This window comes from Nematolebias whitei, chromosome 19 (assembly GCF_014905685.2).
Source record: "Nematolebias whitei isolate Nwh7 chromosome 19, NemWhi1, whole genome shotgun sequence".
NCBI lineage: Eukaryota > Metazoa > Chordata > Actinopteri > Cyprinodontiformes > Rivulidae > Nematolebias > Nematolebias whitei.
This window is the reverse complement of record NC_056516.1, coordinates 32,014,322-32,039,702: the sequence shown is the minus strand read 5'-3', so window position 1 is coordinate 32,039,702 and position 25,381 is coordinate 32,014,322. Positions and strand designations below refer to the sequence as shown.

General features: G+C 38.1%; 2 protein-coding genes across 2 annotated transcripts; both read left to right on the top strand.

The window, feature by feature from the left end:
- Window positions 1-6,667: 6,667 nt before the first annotated feature.
- On the top strand, window positions 6,668-13,996 carry rnmt (RNA (guanine-7-) methyltransferase). The gene is made up of 11 exons (XM_037693744.1): window positions 6,668-6,723; window positions 8,748-8,898; window positions 9,005-9,134; window positions 9,335-9,460; window positions 10,738-10,853; window positions 10,953-11,134; window positions 11,291-11,455; window positions 11,607-11,724; window positions 13,370-13,471; window positions 13,551-13,584; window positions 13,690-13,996. Exons 2-11 carry the CDS (start codon window positions 8,767-8,769, stop codon window positions 13,725-13,727), a joined length of 1,143 nt encoding a protein of 380 aa, XP_037549672.1. The 5' UTR covers window positions 6,668-6,723; window positions 8,748-8,766; the 3' UTR covers window positions 13,728-13,996.
- Window positions 13,997-18,250: 4,254 nt separating this feature from the next.
- abrab (actin binding Rho activating protein b) lies at window positions 18,251-22,529 on the top strand. Its single transcript, XM_037693092.1, has 2 exons — window positions 18,251-18,972; window positions 21,992-22,529. The coding sequence occupies exons 1-2, from the start codon at window positions 18,266-18,268 to the stop codon at window positions 22,473-22,475; spliced, it is 1,191 nt and encodes a 396-aa protein (XP_037549020.1). The 5' UTR covers window positions 18,251-18,265; the 3' UTR covers window positions 22,476-22,529.
- The last annotated feature ends 2,852 nt before the right edge of the window (window positions 22,530-25,381 follow it).

Genomic DNA, 25,381 nt, shown 5'->3' with positions numbered 1-25,381 from the left:
TTTGATGGCACTTGACAAAATGTAACGTACTGGTTTCTCATGCATTTTGTTTTTATGATGTAAAGCACTTTGAACTGCCTTGTTGCTGAAATAAACTTGATTGAATGATTTAATTTTGAGCTCCTCACGTCCTGTATTCCTGACTTCAACCTCGTCTGGCCATGGCTCACATTTCTTGAAGTAATGCGTGCCACTCACCACCTTCCACACCAAAGCTTTGAGCAAAGATCTTGCATGAGCTGTTTGCATTGGGAGCATGTGATGGAGATGATTCTCAGCTACTACCACACCAAAATTCAGCTCAATATCTGTAGGTCAGAATCAGCTACTCAATGTATGACAGAGCCATGGACGCAGGAAAGTGATGTTTAAAGTTACACGTCTTCATAAAGAAGCTGCCTTTGTGAAAACTGGATATCTGTGTGCAGATTAGAAACGTTTGTGGTCAGTTTTGAAGTTCTGCATCAGTCGAACGATGGTCAGATCCCAGAGAAGATGTTTATTAGTCTTCATTAAAAAATACAGCCCAGTCAGTGCAGATCGTTCCAGCAAGAAAAAAGGTGTGGAGAAAAACACATTTCCACCATAACCCTCGATGACTATCATCCATCAAAACGTATCTTTTCTATTAGCTTCATGAGCCTTTCTACAGTCAGGGAGCTGAACAGGAAGTTTGGTAAAATTAAAAGTGACTAACAATTTTATTAGATAATAAAATATTCAACAACAGTTAAGGCATGACTTGTAATAAATGCTGACAGGACTGTGTGTTATAAATAAATAATTTATCCCCATAGAAGTGTTGAAATACACTATAATAAACTCGCATGGTCAAGTTACACTTTGTGTCACTTCCTGTTTGGATAATTGGGAAGAGCTGCAACAATCAGCCTCATCAGCGCTGCGTGTCACAGGTCATGAGAAAGACGGAGGACTCCAACGAAGAATATGAACCATGAGACAACAAGTGATAAATGACTTGAAAGTGTCATTTTTAGCACAAAGACAAAACATGAAGGAACTAACAACAAGAGTGTGAATGGAAACCACTGGAGCTCCAAAGACACAATCATTAAAAACTGGTTTTCTCCAATGTAACACATTTTATTTTCAGATAAAGCGTTTGTTTTGGTGAAGTGGATCTATAGTTCTGTTCTGATCAAACTGACTGTGAGGTCAAAGGTCAAACTGTAAGTTGATTTGACACAAACCACAAACTGTGAGTCCATCTGAGGTGGGTGTCCTATAGGATATTTTGGCTCTTTTCATTAAACTCAGGAATTTGGAGCGTTATTAGTTTTCTGGATTCTGGCAAGCTGATCTTAAAAGTGAGCTGGTGGAGATTCAGCCAGTCGTCAGCTCGGCCTCGGCGTCTGCCAGTGGAGTAATAAGCCTCATCTCTCAGATCGCCATCAACAGGATGAATTACAGACATACCAGACAGGATCACTGCATGAAACTGATCCAGGATCAGCTGATATGAAACCCAAACTCAGCGTGTCTGTCTGCATCTACTCATCCAGTCTAATTCTGGTCCCAAACACAATCAGACCTCTTTTACAATACAGAACTGAACTGAACCTCCCACAGACCAAAAACATGCACGTGATTGGTAACTCTAAATTATCCCCAGGTGAGAGTGAGAGTGAGAGCGAATGGTTTTGTTTGTCTCTACGTGTCCCTGTGATGGACTGGAGACATGTCCAGAGCGTACCCTGCCTCATACCCACCTGAGCTTACTTTGTACCTACCTTGGCAGCCATCCCCACAATTCTCTATGTCTGTAAAGCACTTTGTGATTTTATATGAAAAGTGCAATATAAATGAAATGTACTTACTTATGATTTTATCCAGTTGACAAAACTTTTGAAATGAAGATAAACAGATCTGGAGTTTTTATTTTATTTTATTATTATTATTTTATATTATTGATGTGTTTTTTATGTCAGAGGTGAGCTCCTGTAGGTGTCAGTAAACAGCTTGAAGCTGTTGCTGTTGCCATCGTGCTGCTGCTGTTCGACGTATTGTTTTTGTACTATTAGTGCTTAGTGTATTCTTAGTTTTAACATATTTTTAAGTTCATATCTTAGATCGTACTACTGTTTTTTTAATGATTTATACTTTTATTGGATGTAACTGGGACCCTGTGTACACAATTTTGTTCCACCACATGTACCACACGTGGATTCAAAAATACTTTATTAATCCCAAAGGGAAATTTAATGTTGCAACTCGTTATCCTCATTTCGTTAAAAGTTGTTATAGATGATGGCTGTAGGCCGGTCCATCCCACAGCAGATCAGAAGAAACTGGCTGCAGATGCCATCTGATCTGTCCACCCAGACTTGACTGGCCTCTTGGTTCCCCAGACTGCAGGACCGCCCGAATGCCAGGCAGAACTCCTCCCAGAGCGATGGCCACTCCTCCCAGCAACCAGTTGAGCTCCTCGTCGCTGCAGACAGCCGGCTGCAGGTGTCGGGGGACAATCCCGGTCCTTCTGCTGTCACGAGCCGTGTTTCCTGCCAGTTCCAGGATCTTGATGGTCAGGCATTCGAGCACAGCCAGCAGGGAGACGGGAATGCATCAACGGCGCCTCCTTTTCAACTCATTTAAGATTTGGGCCTCTAGTTGAAATATTATTTGAGCTTTTGAGGTGTTAATCAGCAGCTCATGGTTGTAAAAAAAAAAAACAACAACAACAAAAAAAAGCACCTTGTTTCCATGGTTACGCATCATAACAAATGTCCCAAACTAAAAAAGTTTCAGTAAAAATCCTTCCAGCTACACAGCAGCCGACACCAGAGAAAAAAAAAAAAAAAACATCCAAAGGAACGGCGATCCACATCCAGAAAAAGAGGAATCAAAGTTTCCAAAAGCAAAATCTCAGCATGAAAGTGACAGAGCTGCTCCAACATGCAGCCACCCCAAGCAGCGCATTTCTAGAATAAAGTACCTTGACTTGACTTGAAGTGGGTTCTGGATGCCTGTGGCAAATTCAAGATGAGTTTGAGACCCTTGAGGGTCATTTGACAATTCTGACAGTTTATTGCACACGTTTCTTTTTAAATGTAAGATCAGTAAGATGACTGGGTCAGCCAGTGGAAATAAGTAAAAAAATGAAATCATATATTAAAAAGGTCCAACAAAGTTAAATCAGGTCCCCTGGACGGTTTCTTTTTGTTTGTTTGTTTGTTTGTTGTGAAACGTTTCGTCCTTTGTCCAAAGGACTTCATTAGGCCAAGGAGCAACAACAAACTCAGTCCCACAAGCATATTAAAAGTATTTTGTGAGTGTTAAATTGCAAATACAAAATATAAGTACATTTAATTATTAATTTGTTTATTGTACAAGTCTTTATTGCAGTGAAGCTGTTGGTTTGAACGAATAAAAACTCATTGCTTGATCTGTTCTGTTATCTTAAGATGGACTTCATGCTCCCTCAACTTTAAGGTGTGTGCATTAATAGCCTATTGTTATATTTTCTTGTTTGACACTTTTTTCTGAACAGCGTACAGCCCAGATTTTTGTGACCGCATAAACTATTCATGCCAACAGTAAAGTTAAAATCTCATTAAAAAGGTGGCAGTAAACACACAAGAGGACTACAAGTCAAACCATGAGCAGAGGAAGAAAGACTAGAAGGTTGTCTAGATAAATAGAAGATGTGTTGGTTTATACTCCTGAAATCTGTGGTGCTGCTTGTTGCCATGCCGCCATGTTAAGAACAATAGTTCCCTGCAAAATACTCAAAACTACGCTTCACTGTTGTTCTGTCCTGACCTGCTTTGGTTTTCCTCACAACATGAAGGATACTGAAACCATAATGTTAGTTTTTTCTTCTAGGCTCATAGATGTAGGCTACTGACTATACTGCACTTACATTTGTTTTCTTTCCCTTTTTATAGATACAATGAAAAAAGACCTGCCTGGCAAAAAAATGAGAAAAGAGGGTGTTCATGTTTTTAAAAAACGACATAAATTGTAGTAATTTGTTTTACTCTTTACCTACTAATTCAGGCAGTTTTGTTTCTTTTCATTCATTTGACTGTTAACTTGATTTGTCTAAATTAATTTTATGTTTATGAACTAATTTCCAACATATGAGATTTTAGAGCCTTTGTGGTTCTTTCTGTGAGATTCTGTGCAGTGTAAATCTTTGGTGGCCATGGCCCATTGTGGCCACCTCCTGGCTCCACCCCTGGATGGATTATAAAAGCAAATCAAAGAACACGATCCTCACAGTGCTTGTTCCTTTGTCCAGATAGGAGCGAGTTGTAATGGACGCTCTTAACCTAAAATTCCAGGACAATTGTTTTGTAGACACTGAGCCCAGAGAGCTGTAAACCACAGCACAGAAAAAAGCTCAGCTAAAGTTAAAACTGTGCTTTATAGATTGAACTTTGCCAGGTTAACACCTGATTGGTGACTAGGTGAAAAGACTAAGGTCTCAATTTCTGTTTCTCCTGATGTTTGAGGAGAACGTGTGGAGGTCCACATTCACAGGATGACAGTGTGCTTCAGCTTTTGGTTTTATTTCTAAAGGAGGAAAAACATATTAATAAACACATAAAAACAAATTTTGAGAGGGGAAAATAGAACAACTCAGACAGTCCAGTCAAGTTTCAAGCATGAATTTTCTTTTAGGGGTTATTTTTGGTCTCCTGCATGATTTACAGCGCCACCTGCTGGAGCTTTGCGATCACTTTACTGACAAATACATGCAAGAAGACCAGAAAGCATTAAAACAAAGTGGACTAAAGTCCTCTGGATTTGTTCATACTGACCAACTTGTAAAAATAAATTGTTCATTGAGTGTACGCAATAAGTGTGTCTATCAGATAATAAAATGAAATTTGATATTTTGAGTTTTCTTACATTAAAATCCAGTCTGTTATAAAATACATTTTGTACAAAGTTGGTAGTAAAAACAGTCAAATACCAAAGAGTTGTATTAATCTGAGCTTAAACATTTTTTGGTGTTTTCTGGCTTCAGTGTCCAACAAGTTTTGAAATCTTTAACGTAAACCAACATGAAATGTGTAGAAATGAAGATAATGTTAGAACTAATGTGAAGACAAGTACTGAAGACATCGATCCGCCAATCTATCAGTCATCGCTGACAGCTGATGGGAGTAGTGAATAATCATCTTCTGTCTTGTGCTAGCATTAAGACACTAAGGCAAGTACAAAGACGTGCAAAACAAATCAATAGCTTTTTGTGATGTTTCAATGACTGAAATTAAACCTTGGGAAATAAATTTACACACCATGTTCAGACAATGAATTATACTGTAGACTTGAAGCATCTGGTGGTTATTAGAAATGTTTTACAGCAGTTTGGTGTGGTAAACATTTATTGATATCTAAAAACAGCTCAGAGCTTGTGGACGAAACATGAATGATTAATTGTGGGGGAGAGTACAACAAATTATGTTGACTTGTTTGTTTAATTGTTATGCACAGGCAGAGGATAAATGGATTGGCAAACATTAAATAAATATAAAATAATAATAAATTTAAAAAATGTTGAATTATGTAAACAAAAAAACAAACAAACAAAAATCAAAGTTTGATGCAAAAACAACACAGTATGAACACCTTAAACCCTAGAAATAATGGAATTATATACAAAGCTAAATTGCAAACATCAAATAAATAAATTCATTAAAATTATTTTGGTACTTTTATCATATATTTTAAAAAAATTAATCATGAAAAGGTCAATCCATCTGTGATGTCTCTTTGTACTTTCCAGGATTTTATTTGCGAAACGATATTTTTCAATTTCCGATTTGCCATTTTTACTATAATGACAACTTTTGAGGTTTGTTTATTGTAGTGTCTTTAGTGTAATTATATTTGATATGGTTTTTTTTTTTTTTGGTTGTTGTTACCATAGATATCATATCTATGGTTGTTACAGTTTGATGTTTCCAACATTTTTCAGTCAGATCATCTGGACAGTTTCTTTTTTTTTTTTTTTTTGTGCTGAAACGTTTCACCTTCAATCCGGAAGGCTTCATCAGTCAAGGAAACACACAACAAAACTGATTCTTCCCCCAACAGCTTACTCCAAAGTGGAACAAACTAGTTCTGCTTGTGATAAGATGGTCTCTTTGGTACACCCCCTCCTCCATTGCTGGCCCTCATCCTTGTTGACAGTCTTGTCAAACTGGTTGAAAACAACAAAGTTCATGCTCAATAATCCAGGTATAAAATCCAACATTTTTCAGTCAAGTCATCTGGACAGTTTCTTTTTGTGTGTGCGTTGAAACGTTTCACCTTCGATCCGGAAGGCTTCATCAGTCATTATAGTTATACCTGGATTATTGAGCATGGACTTTGTTGTTTTCAACCAGTTTGACAAAACTGTCAACAAGGAAGAGGGCCGGCAATGGAGGAGGGACGTACCAAAGAGACCATCTTATCACAAGCAGAACTGGTTTGTTCCACTTTGGAGTAAGCTGTTGGGGGAAGAATCAGTTTTGTTGTGTTTCCTTGACTGATGAAGCCTTCTGGATTGAAGGTGAAACGTTTCAGTACAAAAAAAAAAAAAAAAAACTGTCCAGATGATCTGACTGAAAAATGTTGGATTTTATACCTGGATTATTGAGTATTGACATTGTTGTTTGATGTTTGTTTACATCGTTGCCTTGCGTCGCACATATTTGACGTTACGGAAACTGCGCAGAGCGCATGCGCGTTGTCCGCAGAACATTGTGGGTAGGTTATCGTCTTCTGTTTAAAACAAGTACTTTGAGTCTAGTTTCCCCTCAACCACGAGTTCGCCGGTTTTTTCGATGTTTTCGAACAGTGTATTTCCAGGCAGTGGTTCCGGTTTATTTTTGATAGAATACAATAATGTTTTATGGGATTAACGAAGCTGTTTGGCGTTAGCTTGCTAACCGCTCGTTGCTCGTGTAGAGATTAATTCAAAGTGAATGAAACCTAAGTTTAGGTTTGTGTTGCCTGATAGTTTATCTGAAGGTCTGCCTTTAAAAAAACAAAACAACTGATTCTAAACCAGCCGATCCCACTGAACTGGTGAATCTAAGCAACAAAAATAAAATGAATTTAACGCGTCGTTAGGGCATAAGCTAACCAGAATAAGCTGTTTCCCGATTCTGTTGTGTTTATTTACAGGATTTGAGAGTTTGACATTATGCTTTTGTTGTTAAATTGCACAGGAAAAACAGATAAGCACATTTCACATAGTGAGTTTAATTAAGTTAAACCTGCAGTCAGAGATAATTGGATGTCCATTCATTTAACATTAATTTCTAGTGAAATTACATGGAGTCTTTCCTTCCAAATGGACTCTTTTTAATTCATGTCAATGCCTAAAGCTGATATATAACCCATTTTATTTATTCACATATACTTGTCTGAAACATTGACAGTCCACTTACGCATCAGTGCTTAATCAGAATGTATAAGGAGAATCTGATTTGTAGGAATGTATCATTTCCTTCAAAGAACTCCCTTTTTGTGTCCTTTGGAACACGTTACTACACATAAGGTGTAATTCTCATTTAATGTTTTCTGCCTCTGTAATGTTCATTCAACCTTTGTTTAGTCAGGTTAATCCCATTGAGCCTCGGGGACTCATTTACACGAGGGACCTGATTTCTTAACAGAGTGATGACGATGGATAACAGTGACAATGATAGTCATAATATAGGCATACAAATTTAAGTTTCTCTTTTTTTTTTTTTAACAAATCAAAACAAAATAGCAACCAAAAGGACAATCGAGAGGAACAGTAGCAAAACAAACCAGCTAGATTCTAAGGCGATTTAGAAAACTAAAAGCAGGAACATGTCTGCGTTGGTTTTCGCCAGGAACTTAACATGTTTGAAGCCACTTAGAGAGGTCAAGGTCGAGAGCTTCAGATCTTTTTGTAAGATATTCCAGGAAACAGGAGCGGAGTAGGAGGAGGTCCTTTTGCCAAGTTCAGTCCTCACTGAGGGGACACTGCAGGTAATAATGTCCTGAGAGCGCACGCTGTAGCTGCACTCACGCAGAGACGTGTAGGAGGAGATGTATGAAGGCAGCAGACCAAGAAGTGATTTAAAGATGAAAATGTCCAGTGGAAAAGTCTGCGTGAAGTTATTGGTGACCAGTTAACCAGTGAATACTGGGCGCAGTGGTGGGTACGGTAGTTGCAGCCAGTTATGAATCTTAATGCACCGTGATAGCAGCATCCAGCAATGTGCTTATTACATCACTTCTATTTATATTTACCTAAATTGTAAAGCTTTAGATTCTTAAAAGACTAATTCATATTTATTATAGTTATCATGGTTAATATGTATTTTTGGTCTGGTATCAGCTGTTTTTTGTTCAGTCATTTGACTATATGCAACACTGCTTTTTATAACTTAGATTTATAATAAGATACTACTTTTATTATTAATGTTGTTTTTGTTATTATTAATAATTATAAACTCATTTCGGGTAACAAAAGGACCAAATTACAATTTAAAATATTCATCTTTCCACATAAAATATTGCATAATGAGCTTAGGGGCAATACATCAAGTCACTAAGATAGAACACCTGAAAAACAAACTAGTTTTTATCGGCTGACGCCGTTGATCAGAGAGGCAACCGTGCGAGGTCTGAGAGAGAAGGAGAACTTTGTACATGGGTTTGTCCAGACTTCACAAGTTTATTCCAACAGATTTGGGTAGAGTTTTATTTTCAGTCAGCTTGATTTTCCTCTGTCCTCCTTTGACTTACTCCAGACAAAAAAATAAAATAAAAATGGAGCAGAAAGGAGGATGCGCAGAAGGAGAGGAAGGAGCAACTTCTGGAGGAAGCAAACAAGAGCTGGGTCAAAAGTCAGGGCAGAAGAGGAGGCTGGATGATGAAGAGGAGCCACCCCGTAAGAAGCAGGTAGTTGTTTATCATTAAAAAATGTATATTTATGTGGATCAGCTGACCTGTTGCTGTGGCTTTAACCTGTTCAAAGGAAGATATTGACACGTTGTTGATCCTTCAGGTGACTGATCACAGTGTTGCGGTGGCGAGTCACTACAACAGGCAGAAGGAAGTCGGTCTAGAGGGTCGAAGCCACAGCAGGATCTTATTCATGAGGAACTTCAACAACTGGATGAAGAGTGTTCTGATTGGTAATTGATCACTAATCAATGAGAATTTCTAGTCCAGCAATCTCAACTCTCCAGTCTTCACCAGATATGATCAGTCTGTCACAAGTTTATTAGCTTTTTGTTACCACTGTGAACCATTTCTTTATTTTTAATTCGTTTCGTCTACCGAGTCCAATTGAGCTGAGCGAATCATATAATCTTTTTCCTCCGCTGATTGACAGGTGAGATCCTAGAGAAGACACGAGAAGCAGGTAACAGGGACTTGTCTGTGTTGGATCTCGGCTGTGGGAAAGGAGGAGATCTGCTGAAGTGGAGGAAAGGAGGAATCAGTCACCTCGTCTGTACAGGTGATTAGTTTTTCCAGACTGGTCCTCAGATGTTTCTTTGTATATTCTCCCAATGCAGGGTCAGATGAGGACGTCTCTAGGTTGGACCCATCACTCATGATATGCTCATTGATGTCACTTGGGACAGCTGTGGCTGAGTGGTTAGTGCAATTGTCGTCCAATGCAAATTTTGGGGGTTCAATTCCTCCAACAGTCACAAGCCGAAGAGTCTTTGGGCGAGACACTCCCCTCATTGCCTTCGATGTGTGTCCCATCGGTGTATAAATGTGATAAAGCACCCATTATTCTTTGTAAAGGTATAGTAGAGTGCTGTATGAATGCATAAATGAGGTCACAGATTGTAAAGTACTTTGAGTATCTTCATAAGATAGAAAGGTGCTATATAAGTACAGTCCATTTACCTTTTACTTAGTGAAAAAATGTGTGTTTGTATAAAAATGGATGAATAAAGAACATTGTAAAGTGCTTATTTGATCAAGTTAATCAGTTTGGCTCATATATTCTTCATTTAGAGCTTTTTCTCCCTTTTACTAGTAACGTAAAAGTTATAAAAAGTAACAAATTTTAGTTTGTGACAACTTCGTTAGTCAGTGGAGGTAGTAAGCCTTTACGGTAGGGATTTTTTTTTAATATGTATGTAAACAAAGACAAACTTATATCAGGCTGCTGTTTAATACACTGTATTATGTTACATTATTATTGTTTAGCATATATCTTAGATACTTGTGTACTGTTTCTTTTTTAATACTTTATATTTTTGCTATTTTTGGGTGCAACTGGGACCTTGAGTGCACAGTTTTGTTTCACCTCATGTACCACATGTGATGCGAATGACAATAAAGAACCTTCTACCATTTAGCAAGGGTGAGGCTTGGACCTCAAGAAAATGAGAAATGTATAATTACAAAAAAAAAAAAAATTCTTAATTTGTGCTGGAAAATATATGTATTAAAAACAAACGTACCAAAAATGCTAAACAGATTACAACGTCTTTCTCTTTTCCATTAATACGTTGGACTGTGCATGCACACAATACTAATAAAAATAGAAAAGTGGAAGGTTTTTGGCTAAACTACATGAAGTTAAATACCTTTTCACTTCAGTACTGACCACACAAGTACAAGAAGCCTCTAATAGAACTAACTGAATAAAGTGCCCCTACTGTGAAAAGCAGTCACTTGTTGTATGGCAAGCAGATTTATCATATAAAAGTAGGGTCTTAGCCTATGCCTGTATTTCACCTCAAAGTGCTTAAATCCACCTCTGTTTGTTTCCAGATATAGCAGCAGTGTCGGTGGAGCAGTGCCAGAGTCGTTTTGAAACCATGAAACAGAAAAGTTTTGCTAACGAGAAAATCTTCAGCGCTCAGTTCATCACCTCAGACTCTTCAAAGGTCGATCACGTCAACAGCGCTGACAGCACTTCGCACAGTTTTCCCGCCTGCCGTTAAATTGGATTTACGATTTTTCCTCTCGATGACCTGTCGATGCAGGAGGTGTTGTCAGAGAAGCTGGACGGCGCTGAGCTGCGGTTCGACATCTGCAGCTGCCAGTTCGTGTACCATTACTCGTTTGAGAGCGAGCAGAAGGCCGACATGATGCTGAGGAACGCCTGCGAGCGTCTGAAGCCTGGAGGCTTTTTTATCGGGACGACACCAGACGCCTATGAGCTCATGTAAGAAAGATTCCTCCTGTTCATGCTGCACACTTCCTTCAACTAAATTAGCTTCTTTTAGAAACTACGTTCACTTAAAAAGATACAGTTACAAATCCAGTACTTGATGAGTCTGTAGAGGATGTTGTTTAAACTGTACACATCTTTTTCTTTTAGTAAACGTCTGGAGGCGTCGGACTCTCTGTCGTTCGGTAATGAAGTCTTTAAAGTCTCCTTTCAGTCCAAAGGCTCCTACCCTCTGTTTGGGTGTCAGTATCACTTCAGCCTCGAAGGAGTTGTTGATGTTCCTGAGTTCCTTGTCTACTTTCCTCTTTTTGAACAGTAAGACTTTTCTAAAATGATCAGCTCAGTGACATTTAATAGCAGAACAATTGCTGTAAGATGAGATTAGTTTGCGTTGTGCAGAAATGGTTGCATTTTCCGCAGCCTTCACTCGTCTCTGTTAACCTTGCTGCACTTGTGTTTGTGTCAGCATGGCCAAGCGTTACAACATGCGTCTGGTACTGAAGCAGAGGTTTTCAGAGTTCTTTGAGGAAAGAGTGAAAAAGGAGCATCATCGCAGCCTCATGATGAAGATGTCAGCTTTGGAGGTAAAACTGGGAGCCTGCAGTGAGTTCAACATGTTCAGTCTGTACACAACAATGTCAACGTTCCCTATTGTTTTATCATAACTGTTGGTCCTGAGCAATAAATTGTGATGCTGATACGTTACACATAAAAGTGAATGCTTAGTTATTTTGGTTTTAGCTGGTTTATTTCAGCAGACGCTGATTACAGAGGTTAGTGCTGTTTACTTTTGTATTTGTCTGAATGTTTATGAAGCATTCACACTTTCCGCAGTTTTCAAGCTATTTCAACAAATCATATATCAAAATGTTCAGCCCTTTCAGGACAATCCTGCTATGACTTTTGGTATTTGTGTACCTTTAGCTTTTTGAAATATTTAGCCTTTTCTGCCACTTTTTTTTTCTCTCACAGGAAATGAATTGAGCTCATTTTACCTCCTTCAACTCTTTAGATCTGTTTACAACGTTTTACTGCTCCTTTCACATTTTGTTGTCCTTCTTTCAGCTTCCTTCTGCAAATTTAAACTTGTTTCAGCTAATTTCAGCTGTTTTTTCAGCTCTTTTGTGCTCCTTTCAAATTTTTTCAGCCAACTACAACATTTTTGTGCTTCTAACTTCTTTCTGAAAATTTCAGCTTGTTATGCTCCTTTCAGCTTATTTCTAGAAGTTTCAGCTTGTTCTACTAGTTCAGCTACTATTTAGCTGTTTTTGTTAATTTAAGCATTTTCAGCTCATTCCACATTTTTTGCACTCATTTAAACTTTTTTCTGCCGAATTCAGCAAAACTATGCTCTTGACTTTCTTTTTGTAATTACAGCTTCTTCCTGCCTTTTTTAGCTACTTTTCAGCAGGTTTTTTTTTTTTTTTGTTGTTTTTTGCTAATTTCAACTTTTTTCGGGTAATTTCCACTTTCTTGTGCTCGTTTTTGCTTTGTTCAGCTTAACTGGGCAAACGTCTTCTTTCTGCTTTCTTCTGCTTGTTCTACCTTTTCAGTGAGCTTTAAGCTAATTTTAGCTGTTTTCAGATAAATTAAAGTTTTTCATGTTATCTCTGCAACTTTCAGCCTAATTGATGTCTTTCTGCTAATTTCAGCTTTTTTAACAAGTTTCCTATTTTTGTGCTCATTTCCGTTTATTTAAACATAACTCAGCAAAATATGTGCTCTTTCTGCTTTTCTTCTGCTAACTTAGGCTTGTTCTTTTATTTCAGCTACATTTAGGCATGTTTTTTTTTTAGCTAATTTCACACTGCATTTTCACAGGAAATGCAATTTCTCTAGTTTGCCCTTTTTGTTCCCCCGATTTGCACATTTAAGTTGCTAAATTTTCTACTTGCTTTGGGACAAAACCCCAATCTGCAAAATACATAAATACATGAAATTAGTCGTTTTTGTGTGAACAGGAAGGCCTGTCTGCTTCTTCTGTTGATCTCTGAGTGTAGGTTTTATGAAGCTCTTTCCTACATATTCATTATAAACAAGCTTCCCTTCAATTTTCATTTACACGGACACTGCTGCTTCATTCTAGAACATCATTTCTCCAACAATACTTTGACCTTCTCTGAAGATCAAGTTGTGGCTTCAGGTCATTAGGCAGCATCTGCAGGTGAATAATCTTGCAGTCAACGTGTATTTTTCTATCATTACGTGACAAAGTGTTTGTGTTTTCAGCCGTTTCCCTGTGAAGGCAGAAGCCAACAGGCCACTGAAAGTGCAGGAGAGTACTCCCATGCTAAAGAGCACTGTGGCAGAGCTGGAGTGAGACCACCAGTGGTGAGACAGCCGTCGAGCTCAGTTTGTTCTTGTGACGTCGTTCCTGTTTGGTTGTAAAGTGTTTTCTGTTTGTGTGCAGGGAACACTGAGCAGGTCTGAGTGGGAGGCAGCCAGTAAGTCTCTGTCCATTTTCCATTTCCCTGCTTTTACTCTTCAGGTTCAACTTTATTTGATACTTTTAGCTCAGTCCTGATTCCTGTCTCCTCTGTTCTGTGCAGGTATCTACTTGGTGTTTGTCTTTGAGAAAATGTCCTGATGCTTGAAGTGAACTCCGTTTAATGCTTACCTCACACTTTCTCCTCACTTTGTGCTTGTACAGTTTTCAGTTGTACTTTTAGTTTTTTATAAACCATGAACTGTAATCAAGTTTGTTAGAACTTATTTTATTTGTACTTTTAAGTTCTTGTTTGTTTGTTTGTTTGTTTTATCATTTATGTTGGTTAAACTGTCACGAGGATGAGATTTATAGATGTTTTCAGGGGTGGAGGTTTGTAAACCGTTTTGATACGGGTCATTTGACGATGTGGCAGATTTTTGGTGCTTTGTTTAAAAAAACACACCCATAAAACAAATAAAGTCATAACTGTCCTCCTGTGTGTGCATTTATTCTTGTTTCTTACCCTTTAGTTTGGTTCATTCATTTTAACACTTCAGGACTATCTTAAGTCCCAATCTTCTTCTTTCTTTTCCTTCTTCAGGGGTCTCCACAGTGAGTCATCCTTCTCCATCTCACTCTGTCCTCTGCATCTTCTGTCCTCACTCCAACTACCTCCATATTTCTCCTCTTTGTCTTTTTCCTGGCAGCTGCATTTCTAACATCTTTCTACCAAACCACCACCCACTGTCCCTCCTCTGGACATGTCCAAACCATCTCAGTCTGGCCTCTCTAACTTTATCTCCCAGTTGTTCAACCTGTGCTGTACCTCTGATGATCTCATTCCTAATCTTATCCATCCTTGTCACTCCTAAGGAGAACCTCAACATCTTCAGCTTCTGCCTCTTCCAGTTCTTTCTCCTGTCTTTGCCATTTTTCCTAAAAGTTAACTTAGGCTAAACCAAGGTATGCTTCTTAGACTGTGACTAGGATACGTGAGAGAAGCGGAGTGTGCTCTATTCACACAAGGAGAGCTGTTGGTCAGGCTACTTCTTCTTGTGACATTAACACACAAATAGTTGTTGACTCAAGTGTTAGTGTAGGCAAAACTAGATGTTAAACAACCTGGTAAAATACACCAGAATGCAGGAAATGGCATCTATTCAAATTTTTTGGGGGAGGACCCCCACCAGTGTGTGTCCCCCCCCCAAAAAAAAATGCTTCTGATGCCAATGTCAATGGTCACCACATTGTTCAAGCCATGAGTCATTGTCAGCACTGGGAGCTAAAGCGCTCCTAATTGGCAGATTCTAGAATCGCCCCTGATGTAAGGTTATAGTTACCGTATTTTTCGCTCTATAAGTATAATTTTTGCATAATTTGCATGCCCTGCGAATTATATGCCAAAGCGACTTATTTATGGATTTTCCCCCCCATATTTATAAACCAATTTTTGGCTGAGATATGACCGTTTTCATTCATTCTGACTGAAAAAAAAATTGAACACTACCATTTTCAGCCACTAGATGGCACTTTAGGTGTATGGCATGCCGCTGTGTCATGTAAAAAGTGGCTATTAATGACACAATCGGCTTGCCTTAGCCTGCCATTTTCGTCCAGCTCGCTTGGAGCAACTGTCAAATCGGCTTCATTTTGCTGTACCACCCAGGCGACATGCAGCTAATTTGACCATTTTTTATTAAATTAAAATTCAACTGAGACACTCCTTTACTGTAAAGTTGAGCAAACAAACAATTGTTTTAGGTGCTTATCTTGATAAATTTTGAAGAAATGTACAGCGAGTCCTCCCGTGCACGTGCCTACTTCTGCGTATCGGCTTTTGAAACAGCTGATTTGACCGTCAGTGCATTTATTAAGCAAAAGTTAAACCGAGACACACCTTTACTATAATTTTGAGCAAACAAATAATTGTTTTTAAGTGTTAATGTTGTTAAAGTCCTCTTGTGCACGCTCCTGCGTCCGCCGTTTGGCAGCCAATCGATTTTTGGCACAACACCGGCCCACATTTCCATGTTGTCAGCGGTGACGCGTAACAAACGCGATGCATTAATAGATGCGACATATACAGCGAAGCGACTTATTCATGGATTTTTCCACTTTATTAGACATGTTTGGACTGATGCGACTTAATAGGGCGGTGCAATGTGTCCGGCAGAAAATGCGGTACATGAATTTAATAATAATAGGTTGTGATGTAAAGTGGGCCAGTCTGAGGCATGAAACTCCAGGGCTGAAAATTTCAATTGAAAAAAGTTCAGTTTAGTTCTGCAAACCTCTAACTGTATGACAGAATTGTTTGTGGCAACCCTCCCAATCAAGCAGTATGTTCTTTTAATAGTTTTCTTTTTAAGTATTGTATTATTATGAATTAACACAAAAGGCACCAGATTATAAAGCTCACTGTTGATTTTTGAGAAAAAGGATTTTAAGTGTGCCTTGTAGTCTTAAAAATATGGTAAATTCACTTTTTTTTTTTGTAAATTAAGACTAATAGCTATCTAGAACAGGTAAGATGTTAATTGTTAATCATTTTTCCACATAACCTTATTTTTTTAAGTCTGTCTTGTGGCTACAAATACCGATTTGGAAAAAATAATAACAAACCAATGCTCTTCTCTGGGTATTACCGATGAATTATGTGATTTGTTGTAACCCCGACAGACTAAACAGCTGTTACTACATTTAGTCTAATTCAAGACGAGGAAGGAAGCATCCAGTAGTTACCTGAAGGGACTTTTTGTCTTGACTCCATCAGGAATGTTGTCTTTGATACTAAAAAGATTAAAGATTTAGTGTGTTTTCATTTATTACACATCCCTGACACTCTGCTAACCTTTAGACGGTTTGTTTCCCTCCACATCGGAACAATTACCATTAATTTGTATTTTGCGAGTCGCACCCTGTGCCTCGTTAATTTTATTGATTTCTAACCTGAAACCTTAACTGTTGGTCCAGGTGGAGCCTCTTAGCTGCTGTCAGAGCAGATTATGTAAAACTGGATCCGATCAGGAAGAATCGGTCTGAGGAGGCTTTCTGTGCCAACGTTTGCTCCCACATCGACTCTGACGGACTCCCAGCAGCTGCCGTTTGCATTCAGGGCCAGCTCCTATTTATAAACCTGCTGCATGAAATGATGCAACCTATTCCTCCTAAATCACAGCTCAGACCAGACCTGCACCCTCCTGCTGAAACGATTTTGTAAAAGCTAAATATTTTGTAGCTAATGTCTGTGATTGTCTTTTAATTATATTTTTAAACAAATATTTTCAAAAGGCACAATGCAAATTTATGAAATTAAAGTTATGGATTACACAACTGAAGAATATATAAAAAGTTACTTCTAAAATGCAGTTTATTTGTGTGAAATATGCAGTATATTTTTAGTTTTTTACATATTTTCAGATGTTTTGTTTAAAGCAGAATGTTTTCACTGAAGTTTTTTATTAAATAGTTGTTTAACCCAAAGTATGTACTGTTTGCATAAAGCAACTTATTTTGGTTTAAGAAACAAATACTTATTAAATGTAATTAAGATCATGTACCTGAATAATTTCATTTTCATACCATTTATTTAGTTTTCTACATTTTAGAATACAATTTTTGCTTCATACATATAGTATTGTTCTAAATTCTTAATGCAAAATGAGTTTTCTAGAACTTGTTTCTTTACAAATAGTTTGATTTATTTATAAAATGTGTAGTTTTAACACTTTGTAACGTTATCTAAATTAGAGATAAGAACAGACTTTACTCATAAATTATCAGAATTAAAAAATATATGATTGAAACAAAAACACATGATAAAAGACTTTATTCTGCTTGAAGAATCACACTTTTTATAATCTGCATTCATTTTCCTGATTTTTTTGTACAAGTATTTTGTCCAATACCTAATTGTATATAATTTATAAACTTTCCTTTTTAGTTTAAAGCTGTGAATGTCTCAACATATTGGGAGTGACTGTGCTGAGGTGTTTATTGGCAAGTAAAAAGTTAATTTTTCATCTTGGTCATTTAAAATCAGTTCTTTTTTTGCTTTATTTGTGTATATTATAGATAGACTGTGCAGAAGTGCTTTTGTTTCCTTGATTCTGAGAAGCTCAACTTCTGAAAGACTGGTAGACAAACAAGATCAAAGAAAACTCATTTTGTCACATTAAATAATAGTTCAGCACCAATAAGACGAGTCCAAAGAAAAACTTTCAAAGATCTCCAAAATAACAGAACTATTGTTCAAAATTACTTTTAAACTTGGCTCTTGGGAAGCAAATTATAAAGAAATTAGAAGTGATTTAAAACCTGTTACAAATGTCCTAAAAACATGATTTTTTATGGTCCTTGTTTGTGTTTGTTCTGCTCAGCTTCTCTTGGCCTGCTGCTCTGTTCACAGCTAATTACAAGCTCTGTAAATCTGTGATGAAACCTGAGTTTGTCGGGGTCATCAATGTCAGGGAAAGACGATCGGCTCCACAGCCCAGGATGACTCGAATACTTTCCACCGCATCATGTTGGGGTTTCCGCTCAGTGTGTTTAAGCTGCAGCTGCAAGTGTGAGGTTAGAAAGCAGCAGAGGACTAAAAACAGCTCCTGGAAACCACAACAGAAGCAAAAGGGATTCATTTTTATTTGCAATTATGTCCACAGAATTAAAGTTCATGTGAAGGATCATTATAGAGAATTATGTCAGGGAAAACCTCAGAAAGGAAACCATCCAGCAACAGGAACATGAAGAAGCTCCGTGCTGTGAGCATGGTGTGCAACCTGACGAGCAGCTGGCAGCAGTGGGTGACGGAGAACGAGAGCAAACAGGCCAGTGAGCCCAGCGGCTGGGCTCCTGACTCACTCAGAGGAGAAAAAGAGGAACCACGAAAGACATGGACCCCTAAAAAGCCCCCTTCTATCCAAACCCAAACAGCTGCTGAAAACCATGCAGAGGCTCCAACATCTCAAGGGGCATCAGGCAGTGAGAAGGTTCAGACTTCAGAAGAGCCTCTGGTGACATCTTGCATCAAAACAAAGCAGGTGGTGAAGACGGTGACCAGCAGCGTTCAGGAGAAAGGTGCAGGGATCGGCCTCCTGACTGAGAAGATACAGAAGGAATCTCTGCCTTCAGGCGAGGAGATCGACAGGTTGCTGAAGAAGAGAAGCTCTCCCACGCGCCGCAGGAAGTGCTCCAACATGGTGTCCTCTTTGACTAAAAGTTGGAAGCAGGTGGAGAAGAAAAACCTTGTTAAAGAAGGAGGAGGAAATGGGACAGAAAAAAAAGAAGAAATTATCAGATCGGACAAAGAGGATGTTCAAAAACAGGAAGCACACATTTTAAAAGCAGAGGAGGAAGATGACTCTGAGGAAGAATCAGTGAGGATAAAAAGACCACCAGTCTCTATGTGAGTATCATCCTGCTTCATTTAGATCAGATTGATCATAGAGCTGATTTTTTTAACAAAGCGTGTCCCAAATATTCATTAAAGTAGCACTAATATTTCCATTTAGGACACACAAACTGTTGGCTTCATTATTGCGTTAATTTAGTGTTAAAAAAACCTTTTCAGATTTTTTTTGTGTTAGATGTGCGACCCTGATTGCAAAAATGTTGAGATGGATACAATTCTGATACAGATCTCCAAACTTCATAAACCGTTATTTTATTAACAGTGGAGCATAGTAAACATATCAAATGTTTACATCAAGAAGTTGCGCCTTGTTTTTATTTTATTTATTTATTTTAAAAAATGTTATTTTGATTTTGATGGCAGCGACACATCTCAAACAATTGACAAAAATGTCTATAAAAGTAAGTGGTACATATAAGAAACAGCTACACCATTTTACAACTAATTAAATTAATTGGTAAAGTTTGGCGCCCCACGTTGGGCACCAAATAAAGTGGCTTATTCTTCATTCAACAGGTTATTAAATCAAAAATGAAGACTGGACTTTGATGTGACAGCAAAATTGGGACTTTATTGAAGAAAAAATATTGAACCGTTTTTCAGCCTTTCAAAAAAGCCAAGACACTGTATACTTCACAGGCCTTATATATATTTTTCTGTGCGTCAGCGTCCTCTGATTTTTTTCTTAACACCCCCACACACACTGATAGGAAGAATGTACTTCCTCTGTCTTCAACATTGTTCTTCACACAGAACTTTTCACTTCCTGAAGAAAATAAACCATCTCCATCTTCATGCACACAATGCAACTGGATCTTAGATAATTCAGTCAAAAATGCCCTTTCCTTACTTAGTAATGAACAACTAAGGATAGTTTTCCCCTGGCCTGAGCTACTTCAGATGTCTGTGATGTTCTGGACCCCAGGAGTCACTGCATTAAAAACAGGTCTGAATCTGTTTTCATTGTATGGGCTCAGGAAGACTTCCACAATTTGTAGTCTGTAAACACAGTTTACTGTGCCATCCACAAGTGCCATTTAAAGCACTATCATGCAAAGAAGACCCATATGTAAACTACATCCAGATACACAGCTGCCTTCTCTGAACCAGTTTGTATAAAATGGATTTAAGCAAAGGAGAAAACTGTTCTGTGACCAGATGAATGAAAATTTGAATTTCTTTTTCAAAACTACGAATACCACATCCTCCATGCTGAAGATGAAATGGACCATCTGGTCAGTTATCAGCACACAGTTCAACAGTGTGCCTCTCCAATGGTATGGGGGTGCATTAGTACCTCTAGCACGGGAAGTTCACACATGTGCAAAAGCATCATCAATGCAGAAAAGTACGAGTTTTAGAACAACATATGCTCCCATCAGTAGAAATTCCAGTAAATAAAACCCAGAAATGTTGAACAGCTTAAATCTTGCATCAGACAAGAATTAAACATTCTCCTTCAAAATCTCCAACAACATGGTCTCCTCAGTTCTAGGACTTTTACAGACTGCTGTTAAAAGTAGAGGATGCTTCACAGAGGTTAACATGACCCTGTCTGATGTGATGAAGTCATACAATTCAAAATCACATTATTTTTTCTCAAAACGAAGCAGTTTCTTAGTTTCAACATTTGATATTTTTAAGTATGTTTAATAGTGAATACAATATATGTTCATGAGATTAGAAAATTATTGCAGTCTGTTTTTATTTCCATTTTACATAACATCCCAACTTTTTCCTGACTTGGGATTATTGAATAATGACGGAGCAATTGTTGAAAAGTTTTCCAGCAAGAAAGAATTTTAACAACAAATGTTAATAATTTTACCCCCACAACAACCTAATAAATTCAGCTCCGTAAAAATTGTCAGAGGTCATCAATTCAGCTCAGACTTTTTCTACAGTTTGTGTTCACATCAGCAGAAATAAAAACTAGGCAGCAACTTAAATCAGCACACTCTGACACTCTGCATTTTCCAGAAGAGCTGCAGTCATTGTAATACAGTGGTGCACTTGCTGATCATCCAGACTTTGTTGGTAAAGGACCAGAAATGTCAGCAAAAAGTCAGGTGCAAATATTATAAAACCTGTTTTTGTCTCATATCCCACACAAACATGATATTTTATCATTTTATCTTTGCAGACATCTTATAGCCCTGACTGTTGCAAAACTTTACATCTGATTTGAAACCCAAACAGCACCAGATAAATATGGAGTAGATTCAGTTAACTTGCTATGCTCACATTACTGAACTTTATTAATGTATTTTAGGTTCGAACAAGTAAGAAGAAAACCATTTATTTCCAATCCAAGACTTTTGCTAAAAGCTCTTGCATGGAAAATGATGAAAATCGAACAATTATTTAAACATTTTGCAATCTTTATCACGTTCAGAGACAACCACTGCAGACAAAGGTGCTTTAAAATAAGTTCAGGGTATAAATAGTTATTTAAATTTACCTTTTTTTTCCATCTTAGATTCACAAAGCTCTCCACAAACTGAATTTAGCTGATAACAACAAAATATTTTCAAATAAAATTAGGATTTCTTGAAGAAATGCACAATACTCACCACCTTAATAATAATAATTAAATGTATCATTAAATTATTTAATACATCATTTACATTTAATTATTTAATTATTTAATGGGGCATTTATTGGCACATTAATTTATTTCATGATGTATTTATTTAATTTCATCATGTATTTATTTATTTAATTTTGTCACATTCCATCCTCCATACCCATCTTGCATTGAGTTGACTCTAAAAGTTAATGTGCATCCAATGATGCATTCATTAAGTAATGAAATATTTTGCTAACACAGAGGCAAATGCAAAAATGAGCTACAATTGGGTTATCCTTGTAAGCAAACATTTTAAACATCTATTTGTCTAAATTTGCACGTAAAACCGAATAAAACTTCAAATTCCTACAGATGAGCGTTTGTAAGTTACCTGAGTATCCATTAATTACATGTAACTGTAATCCTATTTTATTTGTCTCGTAGATACAAAAAAGAAGCTGAGGATGCCAACAAGATCAACGCTCTCTCCAAGAAGCACAGCGCCGTGGGAAACCTCAAGAGCCGCTGGCAGAACTGGGCCGTGGAGCACACCGTCACCCAGAAGTTGAACCCCTTCAGCGAATACTTCGACTACGATTACTCCATGTCCCTCCGACTCCAGAAAGGCCAGGAGGGTTACGGACGCCCCAAGGAGGGCACCAAGACTGCAGAGAGGGCCAAACGGGCCGAGCAACACATCCACCGTGAGATAGACGACATGTGCTACGTGATCAGGACTTTGGCTGATCCGGACCCTGATGGGAAGACCCGTGTCACATTCGGACAGCTTTTTGACAGGTACGTTCGGATCTCTGATAAGGTGGTGGGCATCCTGATGAGAGCCAGGAAGCACGGGAAGGTGGCGTTTGAAGGGGAGATGTTGTGGCAAGGCCAGGATGATGGAGTGATCATTACTCTGCTGGTGTGAACTGGGTCGGAGCTGAACCAGGAAACCTGCTGATGGGAACTGAGATGGTACCGTTCGACTAGTGAAGTCCAAAAGAACGTTTGCTGCTACTTTTAGTTGATACTTGAAGATTTCTTTCCTCTCATTGTTGTCGTATTTTACTTCTGAATCCCAGAGACACACTCACACACATTTAAAAAGATTGATGAAACCAACCCTTTAAAATTGAATGTACTTATTTGTTGCAGAGTATGACATAAAGCATAAAAAAATAATAATTCTGAGTTATATCACATGGTACAGTTTGAAAGAGTTTACACCAGTAATTTTCCAGGTTGTGTTTTATTGGCAAATCTGAAATGTGGGTAGGCACTCAGCGTAAACAAAAACACACGGCTGAATCAGATGAAAACCGTGTGGAAGCCAAAGTCACAGGATTGATCTACATTACACTGATAGTCTGTGTAGTTTTGCAAATGTAACCCGTTACATCAATTCATAGATTAAATCATATTTGGTCATATTGTGTAGATTATGTGCCTTAATCCATGATTTTTTTTTTTTTTTTTTTTGACTGGTCTTGTGATTTTGTCTTTAAATGTGTATAATGATGCCAATATCAAATTTACCCCAATAAAAGCTTTATTTTTTTATTTAGATGTCAGTTTTATTGAAGAGTTTAATGATTCTTTGAGGAAAAGTGCGTCCTCACATTACGGCAGAAGACAATACTTTGCAACTTGTCTCCAATTTCCCACCAACTCATTGTTTAGTTTGGTTTCTCTGATTCTCTGGAAATAGTAAGTTTATTTTAGTTGCTCTCTTCTTCAACAGTTGCCACAGAGAGTGAACTTGCGTGAAAGATTTAGCAATTGTTTTACGCCAGATGCCTTTCCTGCAACCTCAGGATTAAAGACTGCGGCACTGATCGTCAATCCATGGCAGCCTGGATTGAGTCTCAGGAAAATAAAAAATATGCAATAAATTTATAAAGATTAAGAATCTAGGGCGGCACAATGGGGAACTGGTAGAGTTGCTGCCTCTCAGCGAGAAGGTTGCCGGATTGAATCCTGACCTGGAGCGTTTCTGGGTGGTGTTTGCATGTTCTCTCTGTGCATGTGTGAGTTTTATCCAGGTAGTCCAGTTTCCTCCCACAAACAAAAAACTTGCACGTTAAGCTGATTGGTAACTAAATTCAATTCAGTTTATTTCTACAGCGCCAGGTTGCAACAGAAATTATCTCGGGGCACGGAACAAAAAAAACATTTGCATAAAAAAGACAATTAATAAAAGTTATTTATCTAAGGAAGCAGCAGATTGCGCTTAATCTTCACTTGGTCATAATCTCCCAAATTGTCCCTAGGTGTGAGTGAGAGAGTGAATGGTTGTTTGTCCCGTTTGTGTCTATGTGTCCCTGTGGTGGACTGGAGACCTGTCCAGGGTGTCCCCTACTTCTCGCACAATGATGGCTGGGCACTGGCACCAGTGACCCCCACAACCCGAAAAGCAAGAAGCAGGTAAAGATGATGGATGGATGGTCTTTTCCTAATCTAATCTCTGGCACAAACACAGAACTTGAGAGATGTGTGACATGAAAGGTCAAACGCTGATTTATAGGAATATCTGAACAGTTGCAGTGCCAGTTGTTGGACGTGCCACAGCTGAACATCATGTCCAGTGACTCGTCTGAGAGCTTTGATAACAAATCTGTTACTTAAGAAACCGAGCGCTTCCTCAGCAGCCGAGTCCACGGAGGCCCCACCTCGCTCCAGGCCCACTGGGCCATCGTGGTGGCAGCAGTGAGGAGGCCTCGTGAGGGAGACAAATACTGATTTACTCGAGTTGTTTTCCGTCTCTGTTCAACATGTTCTTCATTTTAAAAGCTGAGCAAATTAGGCATCGTATTTCAGTCAGTGATCTACTTTTTTGTTGTCTCCTCATTTGAAAACACATCCAAACTGGAGTGACTATTTTGACTGTTTTTGCACTTTTGATTTGAACGAGACTCAAATTTATGAGCCACCCTTTTGTTCTATGTAAAAATGTGTAGGAACTAAAACTTTGAACAAAAATATTATATTTGTGTACATTTTTGCACACTGTTAAAACTAACTTACATAGTCATTATTGATACATACATGATATTTTATAACTTTAAGCTTTTTCTCTTTTCCCAAAATGTCCAACTGAAAGGAAAAATCGTTTTTTAGGCTTCTGCTTGCAAAACATAAACACATCCAAAGTATCCAGTTTGGAGGCGAGACAAGTTTTAGCATAATAAGTATCAATGCTGCAGCAATTTTGGATTTGGTTAGTTGCTCAAAGTGTCTCGGCTTATTTCAGGTTGCTTTTTGTTTTCCGTCTGAAGACTCTTCTGATGAGCAGGAAATAAACTGAGGAGCAGCTGAGCACCAGATTAGGAGGTTAAATCTGTGTTTACCACTGGGGGGCAGCTCAGACTGCACTCCAGTCAGCTGATGCTAATCTACTTGTTTTTTAAATTGCACCTCTTTCAAGATTTTATGTGATTGAACAGAAGACAGGTCCTTCATGTCCCCAAACTTGGTTCTATTTATTTATTGTTTAACTAAAACTTCCCTTCTGATTTTGTTCTGTTTTTCCTGCAGTTTCTTTACTCCATTGTCTCAAACAGAAAAATTAAAAGAACAGTAGCGGTGCATTATTAAATATCTGTTAGTGATGTAATAACTGCTTTATTATTGTGTAGCAACCTGTGTGCAGCAGGATTATCATGTTATTAAGAATGTGTGAACTCCCTGCAGTGTTTTAAATGTTTCTATTTCCTGAAGCACGAACTGAGGACAATCAGTCAAGTTCACCACGATGGACAAAAATGATCGTCCAAGATTAACAAGCTAAAAACTGCTGGGTTCAAAACAACCTAATGTGTAAACCAGCTCTGGGTT

Excerpts from the sequence above, each read along its gene's own strand:
- rnmt (XM_037693744.1), top strand. The coding sequence starts at position 8,767 with ATGGAGCAGAAAGGAGGATGCGCAGAAGGAGAGGAAGGAGCAACTTCT. Across the intron at positions 11,456-11,606 it reads TACTTTCCTCTTTTTGAACA|CATGGCCAAGCGTTACAACA; the intron begins GTAAGACTTTTC and ends TGTTTGTGTCAG. Across the intron at positions 11,725-13,369 it reads TGAAGATGTCAGCTTTGGAG|CCGTTTCCCTGTGAAGGCAG; the intron begins GTAAAACTGGGA and ends TTGTGTTTTCAG.
- abrab (XM_037693092.1), top strand. The coding sequence starts at position 18,266 with ATGTCAGGGAAAACCTCAGAAAGGAAACCATCCAGCAACAGGAACATG. Across the intron at positions 18,973-21,991 it reads AAAAGACCACCAGTCTCTAT|ATACAAAAAAGAAGCTGAGG; the intron begins GTGAGTATCATC and ends TTTGTCTCGTAG.